The sequence below is a fragment of the Zonotrichia albicollis genome, chromosome 11 (assembly GCF_047830755.1).
Source record: "Zonotrichia albicollis isolate bZonAlb1 chromosome 11, bZonAlb1.hap1, whole genome shotgun sequence".
In the NCBI taxonomy this organism is placed as follows: domain Eukaryota; kingdom Metazoa; phylum Chordata; class Aves; order Passeriformes; family Passerellidae; genus Zonotrichia; species Zonotrichia albicollis.
The window spans coordinates 19,944,195-19,961,141 of NC_133829.1; the positions used below are offsets into that span (position 1 = coordinate 19,944,195).

Genomic DNA, 16,947 nt, shown 5'->3' on the forward strand with positions numbered 1-16,947 from the left:
CAAGTTGTTAGCATTAATGAAATCCATCCTAATTCCTCTTTGTAAGATGCAATATTAATCTGCTGGTATTGAACAAGGAGTTCAAAGGAGTTAAGACAAAGAGTAGGACACGGGGAAAATACATTTGAAAATTGCATCATTCAGATCACAAACTAGAGGCTGAACAGAATTGCTTCAGTTTGGTGATGAGATTGATGTGTTACTTTGATTTTTCTAGATGGTTGTGGAGGTAGAGAATATTTCCCAGGCAATCCTAGTGACTACATGGGATTTGGTGGTATTAACTAAATTTGGAAGTTTTATCCTGGTTTGCTGAAGAAGTGAGGCTTAAGAGAATATATTTTATGCCTGTTCTCTCAACCCAAGCAATGTTGAATGTTTTGGCCAGCTTCAGTCAAAATTGAGAGGACTGAAACTTCTTTCTATTAATTGAGTTCCTTAGGTTTTTTAAAGTGTTCTCTTAAATGACTTCTTAAAATGTTGACTGGATAGAAAAGCTAGGCTCAAATTAGTCCCAGAGGGAAAGCCAGTGTGAACTCAAGCACTGTTCATTGTGTATGGCAGTAACAAGCCAGCCATCAGTGGAGCCTCCTCTGACAAGTCAGCAGGCAGCTCTGCTCCCTCTGCTCTTGTTGGGTAGGTTACCATACAGAAATAAGGGAGGAGGGCTCTTCAGGCAGGTGTAGTTTAGGGAACAAAGACCATTATCTGTAGGGTATCAGGTAAATTTATTCCGGTGCTTACACTACAGTGTGCTTTTCAGTACTGCTGTCTGTCAGCCATCCCCACTGAGATCAATGGGAGATGTATTGTGGGCTGAAAGGATAACAGCATAAAGAATGGGAATGTACAATCTTGAAAAGCTTCTGTGTCCAGAGAAAGATCCCTGAGTGCCAATACTAACAGCTCCTTACAGAACTTCCAGAATGAAATCCTTGTGCTGCTCCCAACAATGTCATGGAGAGGGCCTGTAAGAAAAAAATAAAGTTTTCTTTGTGTCCTGGTCTGGATGCTGCCACTAGTTGAGAAAACAATTAACATCAACATTTTAGCGGATCTTTTGCAAACTGTTGATTTTTCTAGTGATTTTGTGTTAATTACTCAATGCAAGCAAGTGAAAGATTAAATGGAAACATCCAAGGATAGTCTGAATCCTTTGGTTTACACAATTGTATATGCTTCATTGCATTTCTAGCTGCCTTGCAAGGAGCAAATAAATAGATAGCACCAAAGTTTTGAACTGTCCACAAGGATTGAGAAATATGGTTTTATTTTGAAGCAAAACCAAAATTGGTGGCATTTTCATGCCCATTTGCTTGAGCCTAATGGGCTTGATGCTTTTTGTGCACATAGTGGGTGCTTGCATACACACCTTGGCAGCACAGGAGCTTTGTACATGAATTTGTGTTTGATAGTCTTGCTCTGCACAGCTGAAATGACACCAGCTCTGCTGGGCTGAAATAAGGAGCACACAGAGCAGGCTTTGGTAGCTTGCTGTAGAGATTTGTTCAGTCCATTTACTCTAGCTACAGCAGTGTATTAGGAGGGTTTGCCTCCACACAGACAATATGAGTCAATCATAATTCCATCAGAGTACAGAGAAGCTTTAGGCAGAATGAAAAAATATTTGTAACAAAGAGGTTTCCTCTTTTCACATTAACATTTACCATTTACTAATGCAAAGAGGGAAAGGTAGGTTACAGTGCATGATGTAGCCTGCTTGGAAGAGTGGAACATTTTCTAAGGCCCAGTGAGAGGCTGTGGTTTGGAGCTTCTGAGAGGTGAATCAGCCTCTCTGAAGCCTCTTGCTGCTACTGGTACATGAATTACCTGAGCTGACACAAAACAAATTACCAAACCCACTGCCTCAAGGGACAGGGGACAAGGGACAGCCTTTCCTCTTGTCTGACACTGTGAAGAAATGGACAGGCTTGATTTGCATGCCCCACTCCAGAGAGAAAGGATTTACCATTGCTGTTCTGAGAGATACAGGCAATTCCACCTTGTGACAAGATACTCCAAGGATCCAGGCTTATATAATGATGCTTGCTGTTTTTCTGCAAGATCAGTTCCCAGCTTTCCTAAGAGGTATTTCCAGCACTCAAGTGGATGAATACTGACAGCTTCTGCTTTGTATCCTCAAAAGGATGAAGGAGAAGACAATGCTGAAAATAGTACTTAACTCTGTGCTGTTGACCTCCTACCCAACTGTGCCACATCCACATTGACAGAACCATAACCTCCCTGACTTGCATTGAGGACTAAGGAACGCATTGTTACTGACCCAAATTCATCCCATTGAGTTCCTTTGCAGCGGCATTTGACCCCAAAATTGTCCTTTTAAGCAGTATATCTTTACTTGGAGAGAAAAAAATCAGAGTTTGAGCATGGAGAAACAGTTTGGGGTTTGGCTTGTTTTATTTAGTTGTAGGAACTGACAAAGGAGAATGCTCGGGAAAATAGAATAATGTCGAGGGACTTTTGATATTCTGAACAAAAGAAAAAGCAGCACTTAGATATACAGAGTCCTCAGTGCAAAGGGAGGGCTAACGAGGGATCCAGAGTGCTAGATGTCTCATGTGCTTTCTTCTTTTCTCATGTTCTGGGTGGCTGTGTGATCTGATGGCTGTCAGACGCTCCGTGGTCTGACAAGGCTCTACTTCTCTTTAGAAATGTATTTTGTTTTATAATTTATGCCTGTGACCAGTTAGGAGGAAAATGCTGTTCTCCGAAATACAACTCGGACACATCAATGCAGATAGAGAAAGAGGAGCACTTTGATAGAATTGAGTGCTACAGGCAGCACTGGGTTTATTTTCCAATGGAGAGCCTTCATTTGAACATGCAATAGGTGCCCCTGGTGATTCCTGTGCAATGACTTCAAAAGAGCCTGATCTTGAGCTTATGGAAAAATCTCAGAGTAATGCCAAGCTGATAAAAAGACATATCTTTGTATGTCTTCTGACAGGGAAAAAGGGAAAAAAAAAAGAAGAAATAAACCCCTAACCCAAATTCCTCAAAAGCAAGGCTCTGCAAGATGAGCCTGTGCCTTCAAAAGACTTATCACTAACCATCTTACCATAAAGGGATTTATGATATATAAGTATATATAGGCAGTAAGAGAAATTGTAGTATCTAACTATGTACAGACAATGGAATTTACTGTTAATTGTCCCTCCTTTTGTTCACTGAGGGAGCGAGGAAGAGAACAAGGTGATTTCAGGCTGCCTGCAGCTGGTGGCTGGGCTGTGCTGGCGGTGTGGGGGCAGAGCAGGAGTTTCACCCCTGTGTGCTCTCGCTGCTCTCTCTGGCCCTGCTGCCTCCCTGTGTGGACAGGAGCGGTCCTGTGGCTCTGATTTAGCTGAGCCCTCCCTGGATTCCTCACAGGAATTCCTCTACCAGCTCTTTTAGTCGTGCTTTCAGAAGAAAACCCAGTATTAGTAAGATCTTATCAAAGGTTTCACAGTGCCTGATGCTTTGCTTACCAATCCTGGAGAACCTGAATGATGGAGAATTTCCAATGATCTGTTTGTTGTTAGAAAAGGAGGGAGGAAATCCATTTCAGGTATTTCTGATGAGAAGCAGATCACGTGGTTTTGATGCAAAAGGATTTGAAAAATTCCTCACCATTGAGAAGGTGGAGTCAAAATATTGAAAAGATAATTACTTTAAACTTTCTAGAGTTTTGTCAAAAATATTTAGGACTGTTATTTTAGTAATGCTCAGGTAGATGAGTCCACATCTTGAAAAGTACCCTAGCATCCTAAAAATGGATGATGAGCTGTCGTTTCTTCCTCCAAGGATTAAAAAACTAACCAACTAACTAAAAAAAAAAAAAAAAAACAAACCAAAACCAAACCAGCAACAACAATAACGCAAAAACACCCAAACCTTGTTATAGGCAGAGTGGAACATGGTTTGGTCTGGATTTGGCCCTTCTTTGGCAAGTTCTTCTGCATGTGAGGCAAAAAAATTGGCTTCTGGCTTCTGGTCTGAAAGCATTGGACTAACAGGTGAAGAAAAAATGGCAGAGAATGTGGACATTTTCCACAGCTTTCAGAGTTGCCCATGGCCATCAGATTAGGGCAGCTGTGTACAGCTGCATGGGACCTTCCATATCCACTGAATGTGACCCAAACTGAGAGAAATGTCAGTGACTTACCTAATCAGAAAATCATCTGAATGCTCTGAAAAAAACTTGATAGTGGAACTCTGTTTAATTCACTGGGAATTTTCTGTGGATTTTTATGCAGTTAAATTTTTACCCTGAGCCTCACCCTTAGTGCATAAGGCATTTGCAAGCATGAATTGGGTGAGCTGTGCTGTAACTACAGGACTCTAGGCCTGAGAGATGAGAAAACTCAGCAGTGATAGGGCAAGCAAGGGACAAGCTCTCCTCCTGGGGAATTGTCTGTCGAGGCACTTGTGTGTCTTCCTCTGCCATACACAATATTGGCATTTGTAGGGAGGAACTCCTGATGCCAGTCTTGCAAATCATGAATGGCTGAATATAAGGTACTTATATTCACATAAAAAACACATCCTTTGGCTGGTGGGGAGAGCAGCTCAGGGTGGTCCAGCTTGTCCCCATCCCCATTTACATTCAGGAGTGTGTCTGCTTCCCTGAGCCACCAGAGATACCCAGCCCTTCTAGATCCAGCAAAGATGAGGAAGCTCTAGCTCAATAAGGAAATGAGAATTACTATTAACAACTTCTGCAGGTGTGTAGAAATCATTCAAATCTGCTTTCATGTCTGTTAGAATTCCTCTCTCTCTCAGAGTTCTCACAGATGCAAACAAAACAGCAATTTGGAACCAAATTATGTGTAACAGGGATCAGCCCTCGCTTGATCCTCTTCCCTGTTCTCCAGAGAACCTCCTTAACCTGAAAATTATGTGAGTTAATTATGAAATTATGTTCAACAAGAGCTCAAGTGCATTCAGCACAAATTGAGAAGAAACACAAGCAGTTTGTGGTGTCCTTCAGCAGGTGTGTGCAGGTCTATTCCCACCCTGTGAGTGTGGGCAGGCTCCTTACTGGTGTGAACAGCCCGGCTCTGTGAAAAGCTGAGGAGAGGCAGGAGCACACGGAGACCAGACTCAAGCTGAGTTTCAGTGGGTCCAGCACTGCAGTGGGTAAGACCTGGGGGAGCTGTTCATGCCCCGTTAGCCTTCAGGGAGGGTTGTGTCCAAGGCACAAAGCAAAAATGTTTTAAAGACCCCGGGATGCAGACAGCACCTTTCAGCTTCTCAGTATTCTGCTCCCAGCAGCACACATCATCAGGCTGAGATGAAAATGTGGTAGTCAGAGCCACAGAGAGAATGCCCATGCAGGAGAGAAATACAGGAAGAGGTCAGAGAGAATCTGATGGGGATATTGCTCAAGTTGCTAAAAAATTGCACTATTGTGCTATGGAAGAGATGGGCTTGCAACTGTGTGAAGAAATGGTTGCCATCTGTGGCTCGCAGTGGAGAATTCCCTGCTCTGAAATGGATGCTTTGTCCACCTTGATATTCTGCAGCAGAATTTCCTGTATGACCTAACCTTTAAAGCAGCTCTTTATGGGCCAAGAGCTGGATGACTTCATGTGCTTTTATTTTCAGATATCCCAGAAGACAGGCTCTGGTTACTTTTTACTTGTTTCATTTGAGTTTGTATTTGTTCATGTTTAATTTATAATGCAGTGGCACTGCTGATAACAGGAATAAATGTGCCCCCTAATTGGTAGCTTAGACTGTTAAAATATGGAACTAACATGGACTCAGGAGAACAGCCTTGGGAGCAAGAGTTCCCAGGTCCTCTGGCAGGCAGGAATTGTACTAGAGGGTTTTAAGTCTGAGAAGGCACCTTAAGCTGTCAAGGCTGCGGCTGGTGAGCCCACCTAGGAGTAGAACCAGGTCTGGGTTTTGGACTCAATCCCTACTTATTTATTGTCTATCTAGTAGTCATTAAAGCCAGCAAGGAGGATGGAAGCAGTAAACCTCAAAGTGCCTTGATGTCATCCCTGGGAAAAATGTCTACAGGTTAGTGCAAACCAGCCCAGCACATGCAATTGGTCTGTGCTGGCTGTGGTAATTGGGGGCAGTGGAAATGCTGAGCGTTTTCCTGTGCTATAACATTAGTCTTGGCTGTAATATCTCTCTGAGGAGCTGCTCTAATTAATGCAAAATACTCTACTTACTACTTAATTAATACTGAGTAGTGCAAAAAGTACAAAGTAGTGCAAAATCAAGAGCCTTTATTTAGTAGCGCCTGCAGTTGTGGTGTGAGTGAACATGACACGTTGGTGTGGCCATGCTAGGGATGTGTAAGGGAGAGGTCCAAGGCCCACCTGGGATGCCAGGGTGCTGTGCCCTGCTCTGGCTGCCCCAGTGCTGAGGGCCCCAGCAGTGAGAGCATGGCAGATAAGGCAACTTCACACACAAAACCTGCAGAGGCAAGGGCGGGGTCACCTGGTCCTGACATAGCAGCTGATCTACCCCTGTGACAGGAGTGGCCGTGTCTCTGCTGTCATTGCTTGCTCCCAGTGGCACAGACGGACACGGCTGTGCTGCCGTGCCCTCTGATGTGCAGCACGGGCACAGTGCCCGGCCTCTCCCGCGGGCACAGCCAGGGCAAGGCCAGCCCTGGATAGAGGGGAGGAGCTCCCCGCACTGCCCCGGCCGCAGCCCCGAGTGTGGCACTCCCGAGTGTGGCACTCCCGGTGTGGCAGCCCCGAGTGTGGCACTCCCGCTGTGGCACTGTGTGCCCCGAGTGTGGCAGCTCCTAGTGTGGCACACCGGGTGTGCAGGATGCCCCGAGTGTGGCACTCTCTGTGTGCCCCGAGTGTGGCAGCTCCGAGTGTGGCACTCCCGGTGTGTCCGAGTGTGGCAGCCCCGAGTGTGGCACTCTCTGTGTGCCCCGAGTGTGGCACTCCCGGTGTGCCCCGAGTGTGGCACTCTCTGTGTGTCCCGAGTGTGGCACTCCCGGTGTGTCCCGAGTGTGGCACTCCCGAGTGTGGCACTCCCGGTGTGCCCGAGCCCGCGGTGCGCGCACAGCCCCGAGAGCAGCCGGGCTGGAGACTGCCCAGGCGTTTCGAGGAGAGGCTGAAGGGGCTGCGATCCTTAGGGCAAAGGGAGGCTCTTCCCTCTTTTCTCTTTGCAAATACAAACGTCACCTTCCAAACTGTACTGTGACTGCGCTGGAAAAATCTGGAACTTTTTTTTTCCTGGTTGTTGTTGTTGTATTGTGTTTTTTTCCAGGCAAGGGTGCCAGTGCAACTCGCCCCGTAGCGCAAAGGGACCCAGAGAGAGAGAAGAAGATAAAATGAATTTAAATTCCAAAGGGGTTTCAGTGCTGGTTTCCTAGTCCCCGAGTCAGCAATGTGTTTGTGAAAATTCAGCCTTTTTGTCTCTCAGAAAAAAGGGCTAAATCTACATCGGTGGCCCAGTCTAGGTTTGCTATTCTTTGCATTTTCTATTCAAGTGAATGAGAGTGAATGAAGTGGCCTGGGACCCTTTATTTGATCTACTCAATTGCATAAAGTGACAGAATTCTAATATATTTGTTTAATGCTCTTCAATGGGGCTTTCACTTTCTAGCTTGCAAATGAAGCCTCGATCTGCAAAGTTTTGTCCTTTTTTTCTTTCTACCTTTTTTTTTTCCTGGCAGAGAGACCATATTTCATAACTTGGGCTACGGTTTGAAGTGATTTCAAGAGGAGTTTTAGACTCGAAAAGTGGGAAATAAAGAAACAGATGTGAAGTTATTGTAAATTCTTATAGTGGGCTCTGGGGCTATTGTAAACCCACTGCAGGCGGTCCAAAGCCTCTCTTTTTCATGCTGTAATTGAAACATATTAATTAGATAATTTGTTGTTAGTTTAAAAGAAACAAATACAGCCCCTCCAAGACTTCACAGCCTCGGTTTCTTTTTGTTAACAAAAACAAAACAAAAAAACCCACAACCAACCCACAAAGTGACATTTATATTAAGATTCCGAGATAATTCGGCGCTGAAGTTGATGAAGCTGCTAAGTTTTTTCTCCCTTTCCCAAGGACCACTTTTGAAAAAAGTCTGGCTCATAAAACTCCCTCTCAGGGGTCGCCGGGGAGTTCTTTTCTCCCTACCTGGCACAGACCGCCCTTCCCTGCAAGGCGCGGTTCGAGAGAAAATAAATATTCTGAGTGAGAAGGAGCTGGCTGTCTTCAATAGAGGATTCAGTCCTGCGGGGTGGTGTCTTGTCACATGTCGAGGAGAGAGAAAACAAAACAAAACAAGACCACAAAAAAGAAAAAAAAAGAAAAAGAAAAAAAAAAAAGGGAAAAAAAGAACGGCAGCCGAGAAAGGATTCACATACCATGCGCTGACATGAAGCAAACCCCCGAGCCGCCAAGCCCGGCTGGGTTCTCGGGCTTACCTTGCACAGCCGGGCTCCAGCCCATCCTCCGGAAGAAAAGAGCTTTTGTCTGAAATGAACGGTGTCTTTGCATTAAGTACGCCTAGCTTATAATGTCTCGCTGGCAAATAAAATATATTAAAAAGAAAAAGTAAGAATGCCCCCGACCCCCCAGGAACTGTCCCAACAGGACGGAGGCTCGGCCGCGGCTGCTTCCCTCGCCCCCCCATCCGTCCTTCCCTCCGCGCTGTTGTCTGTTGCTGCTCTATTTCAGATCTGTGTTTATTGACATTGGACTTGAGCCATTAGGGAGATTTAACAAGTCGAAGCAGTAAATTCAAGCGACGCGCTGAGCCGCGCATTTGTTTGCAATGAGCATCACAACCTTTGGGGGAGCGGGCGGAGATGCGCGGGGCTCCGCGGGCTGAGGGCGCGGAGAGCAGAGGCTCCCCGGGCCGGGGCAGTCTCGGGCAATCGCGGAGATAAAGGGGAAAATGGCACTTTGAACCTACGGCGGCGAGTCACACACTCGCGTTATGCAGCGAGAAACATATCGCACCTTCTGGAAGTATTTTGCTTTGGGGTGTGATCGTTTCAGATCTTTATCTCCGCCGTTACTGTATGATTTAAAAATACTCTGAAAGTACAGCTTCATCTTGTTAGTCGGGCTCGGATTTCGTCTTTGAGGATTGGTTCTGACTGCTAGATCTTAAAGGGAAAAAGGGAAGGAGAAAAAGCGTCCTCGTTGTCTAAAAATGTAGGTCATCGCTTGTTTAGGAAAAGTTTGTCGAGTTATGTGTCCATTGATCTGGTGATAAGTTTTGAATGCTTTCTTCAACTGATCGTGTTGATATAATCGTGGGTTGGACTTGATGAATGAGTTCAGTTGTCCCCCATCCGACAAGCTTTAGCAGCTTCATGCATTTTAATCAGCCCAATGATTCATGTATTTTCCACCTTTTTTCTGTGTGTGGGATCCGTTATTTAAAAAAAAAAAAAATGGTCACAACTGGATTAATTGCCCTCTACATTAAATCTTAAAACTTTTGCAAGGATCTTGTGGTGTGTAGTAAGGAAATGGGGGTGTCACTTACCATGTTTATGGTCCAGAAATTCAGAGAGATCAGACGGAGACAAAACCTCTGTAACATCATTGCCGTAGAATTCGTGAATCCTGCCGCTTCATTAGAATACAATGTCGTTTTCTTGCTAGTTAGCACTTCAGTTGTCTTGTAACTGTGCTCGCAGAATGCCTCATCTCCAAGGCATCTATTTACTCATTTCGCTAGGTGGCTTCTCTAATTTTCAACAGTTGCAGAATCCTTGCAAAATCCCTGGCAGATTTGGGGAATCCTGCTAGAAAGTGTTCAGAATCCAGTTTTCATGGTAAATACCTTGCCCTTACTTTTTAAAAGGGACTGTATGTTGAATTACAGAAAAACTGGTACAATTGTGTTCCTCTTTGCAAGCTACCGGTTTGGGAAAGTGTTGATCAATAAGGATGGAGAAATTCTAGCAGTGGTTGAACTAACTTGTGCTTGAGCAGGTTTAAACGCCAGGTAAAAGGCTACAACAGCTCACTTTAACTCAAAAAAAAATTTTTGTGAAAAAAAAAAACTTGTGAAAAAAAACACCACTGAAAAAAATTTCAGTGTTCTCAGTCCCCAAAAAAGTAACTAATTCTTTAAAGATTTTTTTTTATGTTTGCTCTATATTGCAGAAGGTTACTAATTTTTACACTTTTTGGAGAAAAGGCAGTTGGGAGTAAGTAGGTGTAATAGGCACAGGCATGAATGTAATATGTGGTTATATTCAGTATAAGTGTGTAGGGCACAAATGCAGGTGTGTGTGTATGCACAGATGTACAGATATAAATACATCTTAGCTATAAACCCCACAGAACATGCTCTCCCGTTGCTAAACTGGTGATAATGACAATTCTAGCTAAGAAGATGTGCTATATTAATAACTATATTTATACTAACCTTGCATGAAAAGGCTGTTTAGATTATCTAAATATTGGAATAACACCATTCCTTCATCATGAACTTATGTTTTTACTTTTCTCGTGTTAACTCTTTAAAAAGACAAATAAGAAACTAAATCTGAATTTACATATTTTAATGAGAAAATATTATTTGGACGACTAGGTTCATAATTTAACGTAGACACTTTTTAACCTTTGTCTTAAAACACACATGCTGGGAACAAGAACACCAATATTTTAAATGCCATGCTTATTCTGTACAGGAAAAAAAAAAAGTTTAAAAGAAATGTCCTTACAGTTTCAATAGACACAAATGCTGTTTAGAGGGCGTGTTCTTTTTTTTTTTTCTCTTAACTTAAGCAGTTCACAACAGAACAACAGTTCAGTTTCCAGCAAACTACCTAAAACTAGAAAGGAGTATATCAAACAAAAGTGCATTTTACACATTTTATAATCATTCATATGCACAAACATTTACAGTTTCCCTAGCCCCCTCTCGTCTGCAAAGCTCCAGCAGAAATCAGGATGACCTCCAGAGTTTGTACCTGCTGTTGTATTACTTTTCCACATTTTATCAGTGACTTCAACAGCTTTTCTTTAAGCTGTGTCGGGTCGTGTGCTTGGTAACAGGTTTATTTTTATTATAATTATGGTGGTTGTTTGGTTTTAAGCTATGAAGTAAATAGCTATAAAAATTTAAAAATAACAACAACAACCAAAAAAACCACCAACAAAGAAAACCTCAGCTCCCCCAAACCTTCGGGTTAACCAGAAGTTAACAGACAAGTCAACTCCTCCTTCTCTTCCACCTGAAAACTACGGTAAACACCCACGTTACAACAGGTACTGCAAAAGGGACCTCAGCTGATTTACAGTACAGACGCGAGTTCGGTATTTACATTAACACAGGCGCTCTGTCACCACGCTCGGCGCGGTTCCCCGCGGCTCCCCCGCTCCCGCCGCGCCCTCACCTGCGGCTCCCGCCCGGCCGCGGCCCTGCCCCGCCGGACGCGCCCGCACAAAGGACCCCGAGCGCTGCCCGGCGCTGCCGAGCCAAGCCTTGGCTGCTTGGAGCCTGGAAACGCCGCTGCTCTCACGCGGTGACACGGCAGCCATCCTTGCTTGTGGTACTAGAGATTGGTCCCGTGTAAACCCCTGCTTTTCCCCAGACAAAAGAAGGGAAAGAGGCATCGCCGAGCCAGGCTTGCCTGGTCGCCGACAAATCGAGGATGCCTGAAGTACTTTTGGAAAACTAGCGATGCCAGCGGCAGCTCCTACCGGGCGGGAGGGGGCGGGCCGGGTCGGCTCCTTTCGCCTCAGAAGAACGGAAACCAAAGTTCAGAACCAGGGGAGAAACCGAGCCGCGAGGGAGGGCCCGGCGGAAAGGGAGCTCGGGCGAGCCGCAGACCTCAGCTTCCCGCGGGGAGTTGTCTCTGCTTTCGAGGAAAAGAGTAGAGAGGGGAAAGAAGCGAAAGGAGGGAGAGAAGGGGAGGGAGGAGAGCTCCGAGGAAACTTTGGGAGAAAGGGGAAGGCAGCGTCCGTGCAGGCGGCCCGGGTCAGTGCACAGCCACGGAGTGCAGGGCGGGCGCCGGGCTGGTGAGAGTCTCGCTGGGGGTGGCCGGGCTGCTTTGGCTGGTGGCCGTCTGCGAGGACGTGGGGCTCAGGGAGGGCGGCGAGTTCGAGAGGATGGTGGGGATGGGCGCGGGCAGGGCGGGCAGGGCTGGCACCGCGGCGGGGGTAGGCTTGATGGGGACGGGGATGGCCGGCAAAGTCTGCCCCCCATGGCAGAGCGGTTTGATGGGCACGCCGTAGGCGCCGTACTCGCTGCTGGCCATGGAGATGGGGGTGGCGGTGTCGATCATGCCGGAGCCGTACATGTGGGGCCAGCCCGTGCCAATGGAGCTGCCCACCGTAGTCAATTGATTGGGGAGGGGGTAGGCGGCCGGCATGGGCTGCATCGTGGAAAAGGCGAGGCCCCCGGGCATCTTGTACTCTCTGGCGATGATGTTCTCGATGGCGAAGGGGTGCTTGAAGCTGGAGGGCTGGGACACGCCGAGATTGTACGTGGACATCTGGGGCAGGTGGGTGCCGGTGGCGGCGAGGGCGCTGAGCCGCAGCTTGGCTTGCTGCTGCAGGTACTGCGCCGCGTCCGCCGGCTTGCTGGGCGCCAGGTGGTCCGACTTGACCACCTTGAAGCGCTTGCGGCGGCGCAGGAAGCTGCCGTTCTCGAACATGTCCCCGCAGCTGGGGTGCAGCGCCCAGAAGCTGCCCTTGCCCGGCTGGTCGGGGCGGCGCGGGATCTTGATGAAGCAGTCGTTGAAGGAGAGGTTGTGGCGGAGGGAGTTCTGCCAGCGCTGAGTGTTCTCCCGGTAGTAGGGGAAGCGGTCCATGATGAACTTGTAGATCTCGCTCAGGGGCAGCATCTTCTCCGGGGAGCTCTGGATCGCCATGGCGGTGAGCGAGATGTAGGAGTAGGGAGGCTTCTGATCGCTGTAAGTGTTCCTGCCCGGGCGAGGCATCTTCGCTAGGCGACCCGCGGAGATCTGCAGAAGGGCAGCGACAAGGGGAGGGGGCGGCAGGAGGGGGTACAGAGGTGAGTCCGAGAGGATTTGCACGGACACCCGGTCGGGTCAGCCGGCGGCTCTGGGGCCGGGCCGGAGAAAGAAGGGCACGGGGAAGGGGCACGGTGGATCTCAGCCCTCGAAACGGGGGAAGCGGGGGTGGGGGTGGGGGAGTGGGGCGCAGATGAGGGCAGGAGAAAACAGCCCAGAGCCCTGTGCCGCCGCAGGGGGAAACGCGATGTGCTTCTCCCAGCTCCGGCCTCCCTCAGCCTGGCCTTCCCGCAGGAGCCCCCGTCCGTGAAGTTACTCTAGAGATAGCTCTGTCTTCTGGTCCCTGCGAGGGTGAAGGGGACCCCATCCCCTCCCCTCGACTCCCACCCAACTCCATGCCAGCCCCTGCATGTGCCCACCTTAAAGTTGCCTGAAGTTGACAGTCCGCATCCGGGACGCAGCTGGGAGTCCGGACTCTTTCCCAGCCCTCTGCTCCGGCCGGCGTGTCTCTCGCTCCTTCCGCGGCCACGCTGCTGCGGTTTAGTCCTGAGGAGGCAGCGAGCTGGCTTGGTTTTGGGAATCCTCCTGTACACCCCTCCCTTCGCCTCCGCGGGCTGAATCAGCTTCTTTTACACCACCGGCAGCTGCTCTGTAGCGGAGGCTTGTTTGCGTCTCTGCAGCGGCGATGAGCTAACTAGTTGCCTCCATGTCCTTCCTCTAACCATCTGATAGTTTTATGTGGTGACATGAGCAGAAAAGACCCCTGTAGAGGCGCTTCATTAATGTGCCACTTCTTTGCTATCATATGACAATCGCCTTGGGAGCAGGGGGAGGGGAGCGGGGAGGAGGGGGCTGGAGAGAAAGGCATAATCTGGTTTCATTTACACCTATTTACATGGACACCTTGGGCCAATGGGAATCATTTCCATTTGAAGACAAGGCGAGGGGTGAAAAGGCTCCGCCAGCGGAATTGCAGCGCGATGGTACCCGGTGGCTGGGGGTGGGGGGAAGGTATGCACTAACCTCTGTGTGGACTTTGCAGGAAGCTTAGTCTGCAATTCACACTTACAAATGGAAGTACTGAGCAGTGGGATGTTTGACATGGAAATTGCTTGGCTGTGGTATTCTGTTTGTTCTGCATTGTTATCTGATTTGTATTGTTGGCTAACTTAAGGCGACTGTTTCCCCTGTAACGAGGGACTTTCTCTTTGCCAAATCCGCTCTCCCCGATCGAAGGTTTTTCAGAGGAGCGGTGAGATCGGGGCTCCTCGGCAGCCGCCCCGGGAAGTCGGTCCCGTCCCGTCCCCCCTCACCCTCGCACCCCTGCCCAGCCCCTGCAGGACCGCTGCTCTGGTTCCGCGGAGCTGTTGGTGTAAAGAGCGGGAGCTGCTTTCAGTACACCGGGCGAAGGGCTCACGAGCGGACACACGGTCCCGGTGCGCTCGGTCACCAGCTGCCTTCTGCCGCCGCTCTGCTCCGGCACCGGGGCTGTCCGGCCGGCCTGAGGCTGGGAGTCCCGCAGAGCTGCTCTAATGGGGCTAGCGGGTCCGTGCCAGCCGTCACCCTGCCAAACATCGTCATCTTGACGCCTTCCTGGGCTCTGCGTGATGTGTGTCCGACTGCTCGCCTGCCCGTGCGCTTCTCGGTGCGCCCTTGTGTGCGTGGGAGCAGGCAGGGCGCGGAGCAGCCGAGCTGCGGCTCTTTCTGGTGCTCCCTCCTCCCCGGGAGCCAAGGCCCGACCCTGCCCCCGCTGCCAGCCGCGTGCCCGTCCTGGGGGCAGGATCGGGCCCGGAGGGTGCCAGGCTTGCCCTGGCACAGGAGGGAAGTTTGCATGGTGTGTATTCCTGAGGCTGCCGTGCATCCCGTCACCCTAGAGCCAGAACTGGAGATTGTCTCGGGAGCTGCGAGCCCGGGGAGGAAGAGCCTTTGTGGAGAATACACATCAACTCCATTAACGATGTTTTCGGAGTCGGTCAATAACTCACCAAAACGTAACTTAAACACGATGAATTTAGGAGATTAAACAATTTCATTAATATTGAAATGGCCGCTGAGGCTGAGCGCGCGCGCTTGAAATGCAAGCACACGTTTTTCAATATTAACAGAAGTACTTGAAAAGAAGAATAATGTCACCTTCTTAATTCAGCAAAAATAGCCGGGCTGGGGGAGGGAGAGCGGCGGCGGCTCTGCAGCGCGGCTGCTGAGACACGGAGGGACGGTCCCCATCAAGCAGGGCTCCCCCAAACCTGGCAGGGAGCCTCAAAACGCATTTTCACATCGCGACCAGCGCCGACCTCGTGGGTGTTAAACCGTGCTCCCCTCGTCCCAGCCCGGCTGCCCTCGGTCCCATCTAATCCCTCTCTCTCGGGGCAGGATGTCGTTTAGAGAATAATAAGTAAATAATTGTGTTTCTAGGAATCCGAGAAGCCGACGGGCCCCGCGCTGCCGAGCTAAGGAGCCCTTTTGAGGGGCTAGAGCTGCCACATGCCACCCTCTGCCCTTGCAGAGAGGGCCCGGGAGTGTTTGTGCTGCTCAGAGCCCGGAGTTGCCTTGCTCGGTTAATCGGCTCTGAGGTGCTTCATCCAGCCGGGCAGGGCAGCAAGGCAGCCTCCAAAAAAATTTTTATTTTTTGAGGGGGGTGGGGTGGGTAAAAGACGATGGGACGATGGTATTTGTTAGAGAGTAGGAAAGACAATACTCTGAAATGAGGAGGGATTCCTCTCCTCAGAAGCGGAGATAAGACTTCTGTTTTTGTGTAGAGAGCCCCCAAATAAGTGGGTGTAAGGGATACTGCCCTGGCACACACACCACACACCCAGCTCCCCATCCCCAACTTGTAACACTCCCAGTTCAGGTCTTGTCTCTCGGCCCCAGTTCGCTCCTGGGATTCCTATCTAAAAGACAGCTCAGAAAATCCACAAACTGACAAATACTTCTCTCTTTGCCGGTACCTTTTCTTTTCGAAGAAAGAAAAAACCAAACCAGCTGATGCAAAAAGGAGCCCGCAAGCTGTAAAGTTAAAGGAAAGTTGGCTTCCGTTGTCATTTGCTGCTCCGAGTGCAGACGAGGTATGGCTGTGAAGGGTCCGATGTTTTTTCCTGGTTTGTGTTTTTGGTTGTGGTTTTGGGGTTTTTTGTTTTGTTTTTGTTTGTTTGTTTGTTTGTTTGTTTGTTGGGGTTTTTTTCTATTGCAAAGGAATGTGTGATTGGAGGAGTAGGGTAGCCGAAGTCCTCCCAGTAATTGGTACCCAAAGTTTCATCTCATGCTAAGCAAGCAACAGATGATAGACTTGGGCAATATAGGATTTAAAGGTAATTATAGCATTTCCCTTTTACTTTGAAAGCCAGCATTAGGGAGGAGGAGAAAGTGAAGTGAATCCAAACCCATTGTGTGGGAAACCAAAACAAATAGACGTTTTTCTGAAGTCTAATTCAAATAAGCAGCTCAGAGGAAGTGTTGGGAAAACTATATAAAATACACATAAGTCAATTATATCAATGTTCAAACCCAATGGAAATCTATTTCATGCAAGAGCCATTCAGCCCTTGCATGGAGCCCATCATGGACCACCTTTCTGCATGGAAGGTTTGCAATAGCCCTCTTTCCCACAAGCAAGACCACACACGTTTACAGATTTGGTAATAATTTATGCTAATTTTCCTCCATAAATCCACAATTCGCCTCAGTGGCAAGCAGGGCTGTTGAGAGAGGAAAAGGAGACAGAAAAGTGACAAATACAATATTGATTTTGAATCCTTGTGGCTGCAAGCAGGTGTGTAGCTTTGCAGAGGGGAGGAGTGGGAGAGGGGCTGTGGGGGGAAGCCAAGAAGTTTTCCAAGGATAAAAAAACCCACTCTGTGTGAGAGAATACTCACAACCTTGTTAATATTTACAAACCAGTTGGGAGAAAAGAGGAGGGGGGAAGTACCAGCTTCTTAGGGTTTCCTAGGCTGCGAAACACAATGCCAGTGTCTGAGCAAGCTTCCCCCGTTTTGGAAAGTCAACTACAGGCTCTTGGTTGCGGCTGCGT

The 16,947-nt window shown here is 48.4% G+C and overlaps 1 protein-coding gene and 1 long non-coding RNA gene across 2 annotated transcripts; both read right to left on the bottom strand.

Annotated features, from left to right (window-relative positions):
• Window positions 1-725: 725 nt before the first annotated feature.
• Window positions 726-9,827, bottom strand: LOC141730630 (uncharacterized). The gene is made up of 3 exons (XR_012582217.1): window positions 9,473-9,827; window positions 8,400-9,342; window positions 726-968 (listed from the first exon to the last, which is right to left on the bottom strand). It is a non-coding gene; the product is annotated as an uncharacterized LOC141730630 (long non-coding RNA).
• Window positions 9,828-10,663: 836 nt separating this feature from the next.
• FOXB1 (forkhead box B1) lies at window positions 10,664-14,583 on the bottom strand. The gene is made up of 2 exons (XM_074549736.1): window positions 13,337-14,583; window positions 10,664-12,908 (listed from the first exon to the last, which is right to left on the bottom strand). Exon 2 carries the CDS (start codon window positions 12,882-12,884, stop codon window positions 11,922-11,924), a length of 963 nt encoding a protein of 320 aa, XP_074405837.1. The 5' UTR covers window positions 12,885-12,908; window positions 13,337-14,583; the 3' UTR covers window positions 10,664-11,921.
• Between the last annotated feature and the right edge of the window lie 2,364 nt (window positions 14,584-16,947).

Excerpts from the sequence above, each read along its gene's own strand:
- FOXB1 (XM_074549736.1), bottom strand. The coding sequence starts at position 12,884 with ATGCCTCGCCCGGGCAGGAACACTTACAGCGATCAGAAGCCTCCCTAC.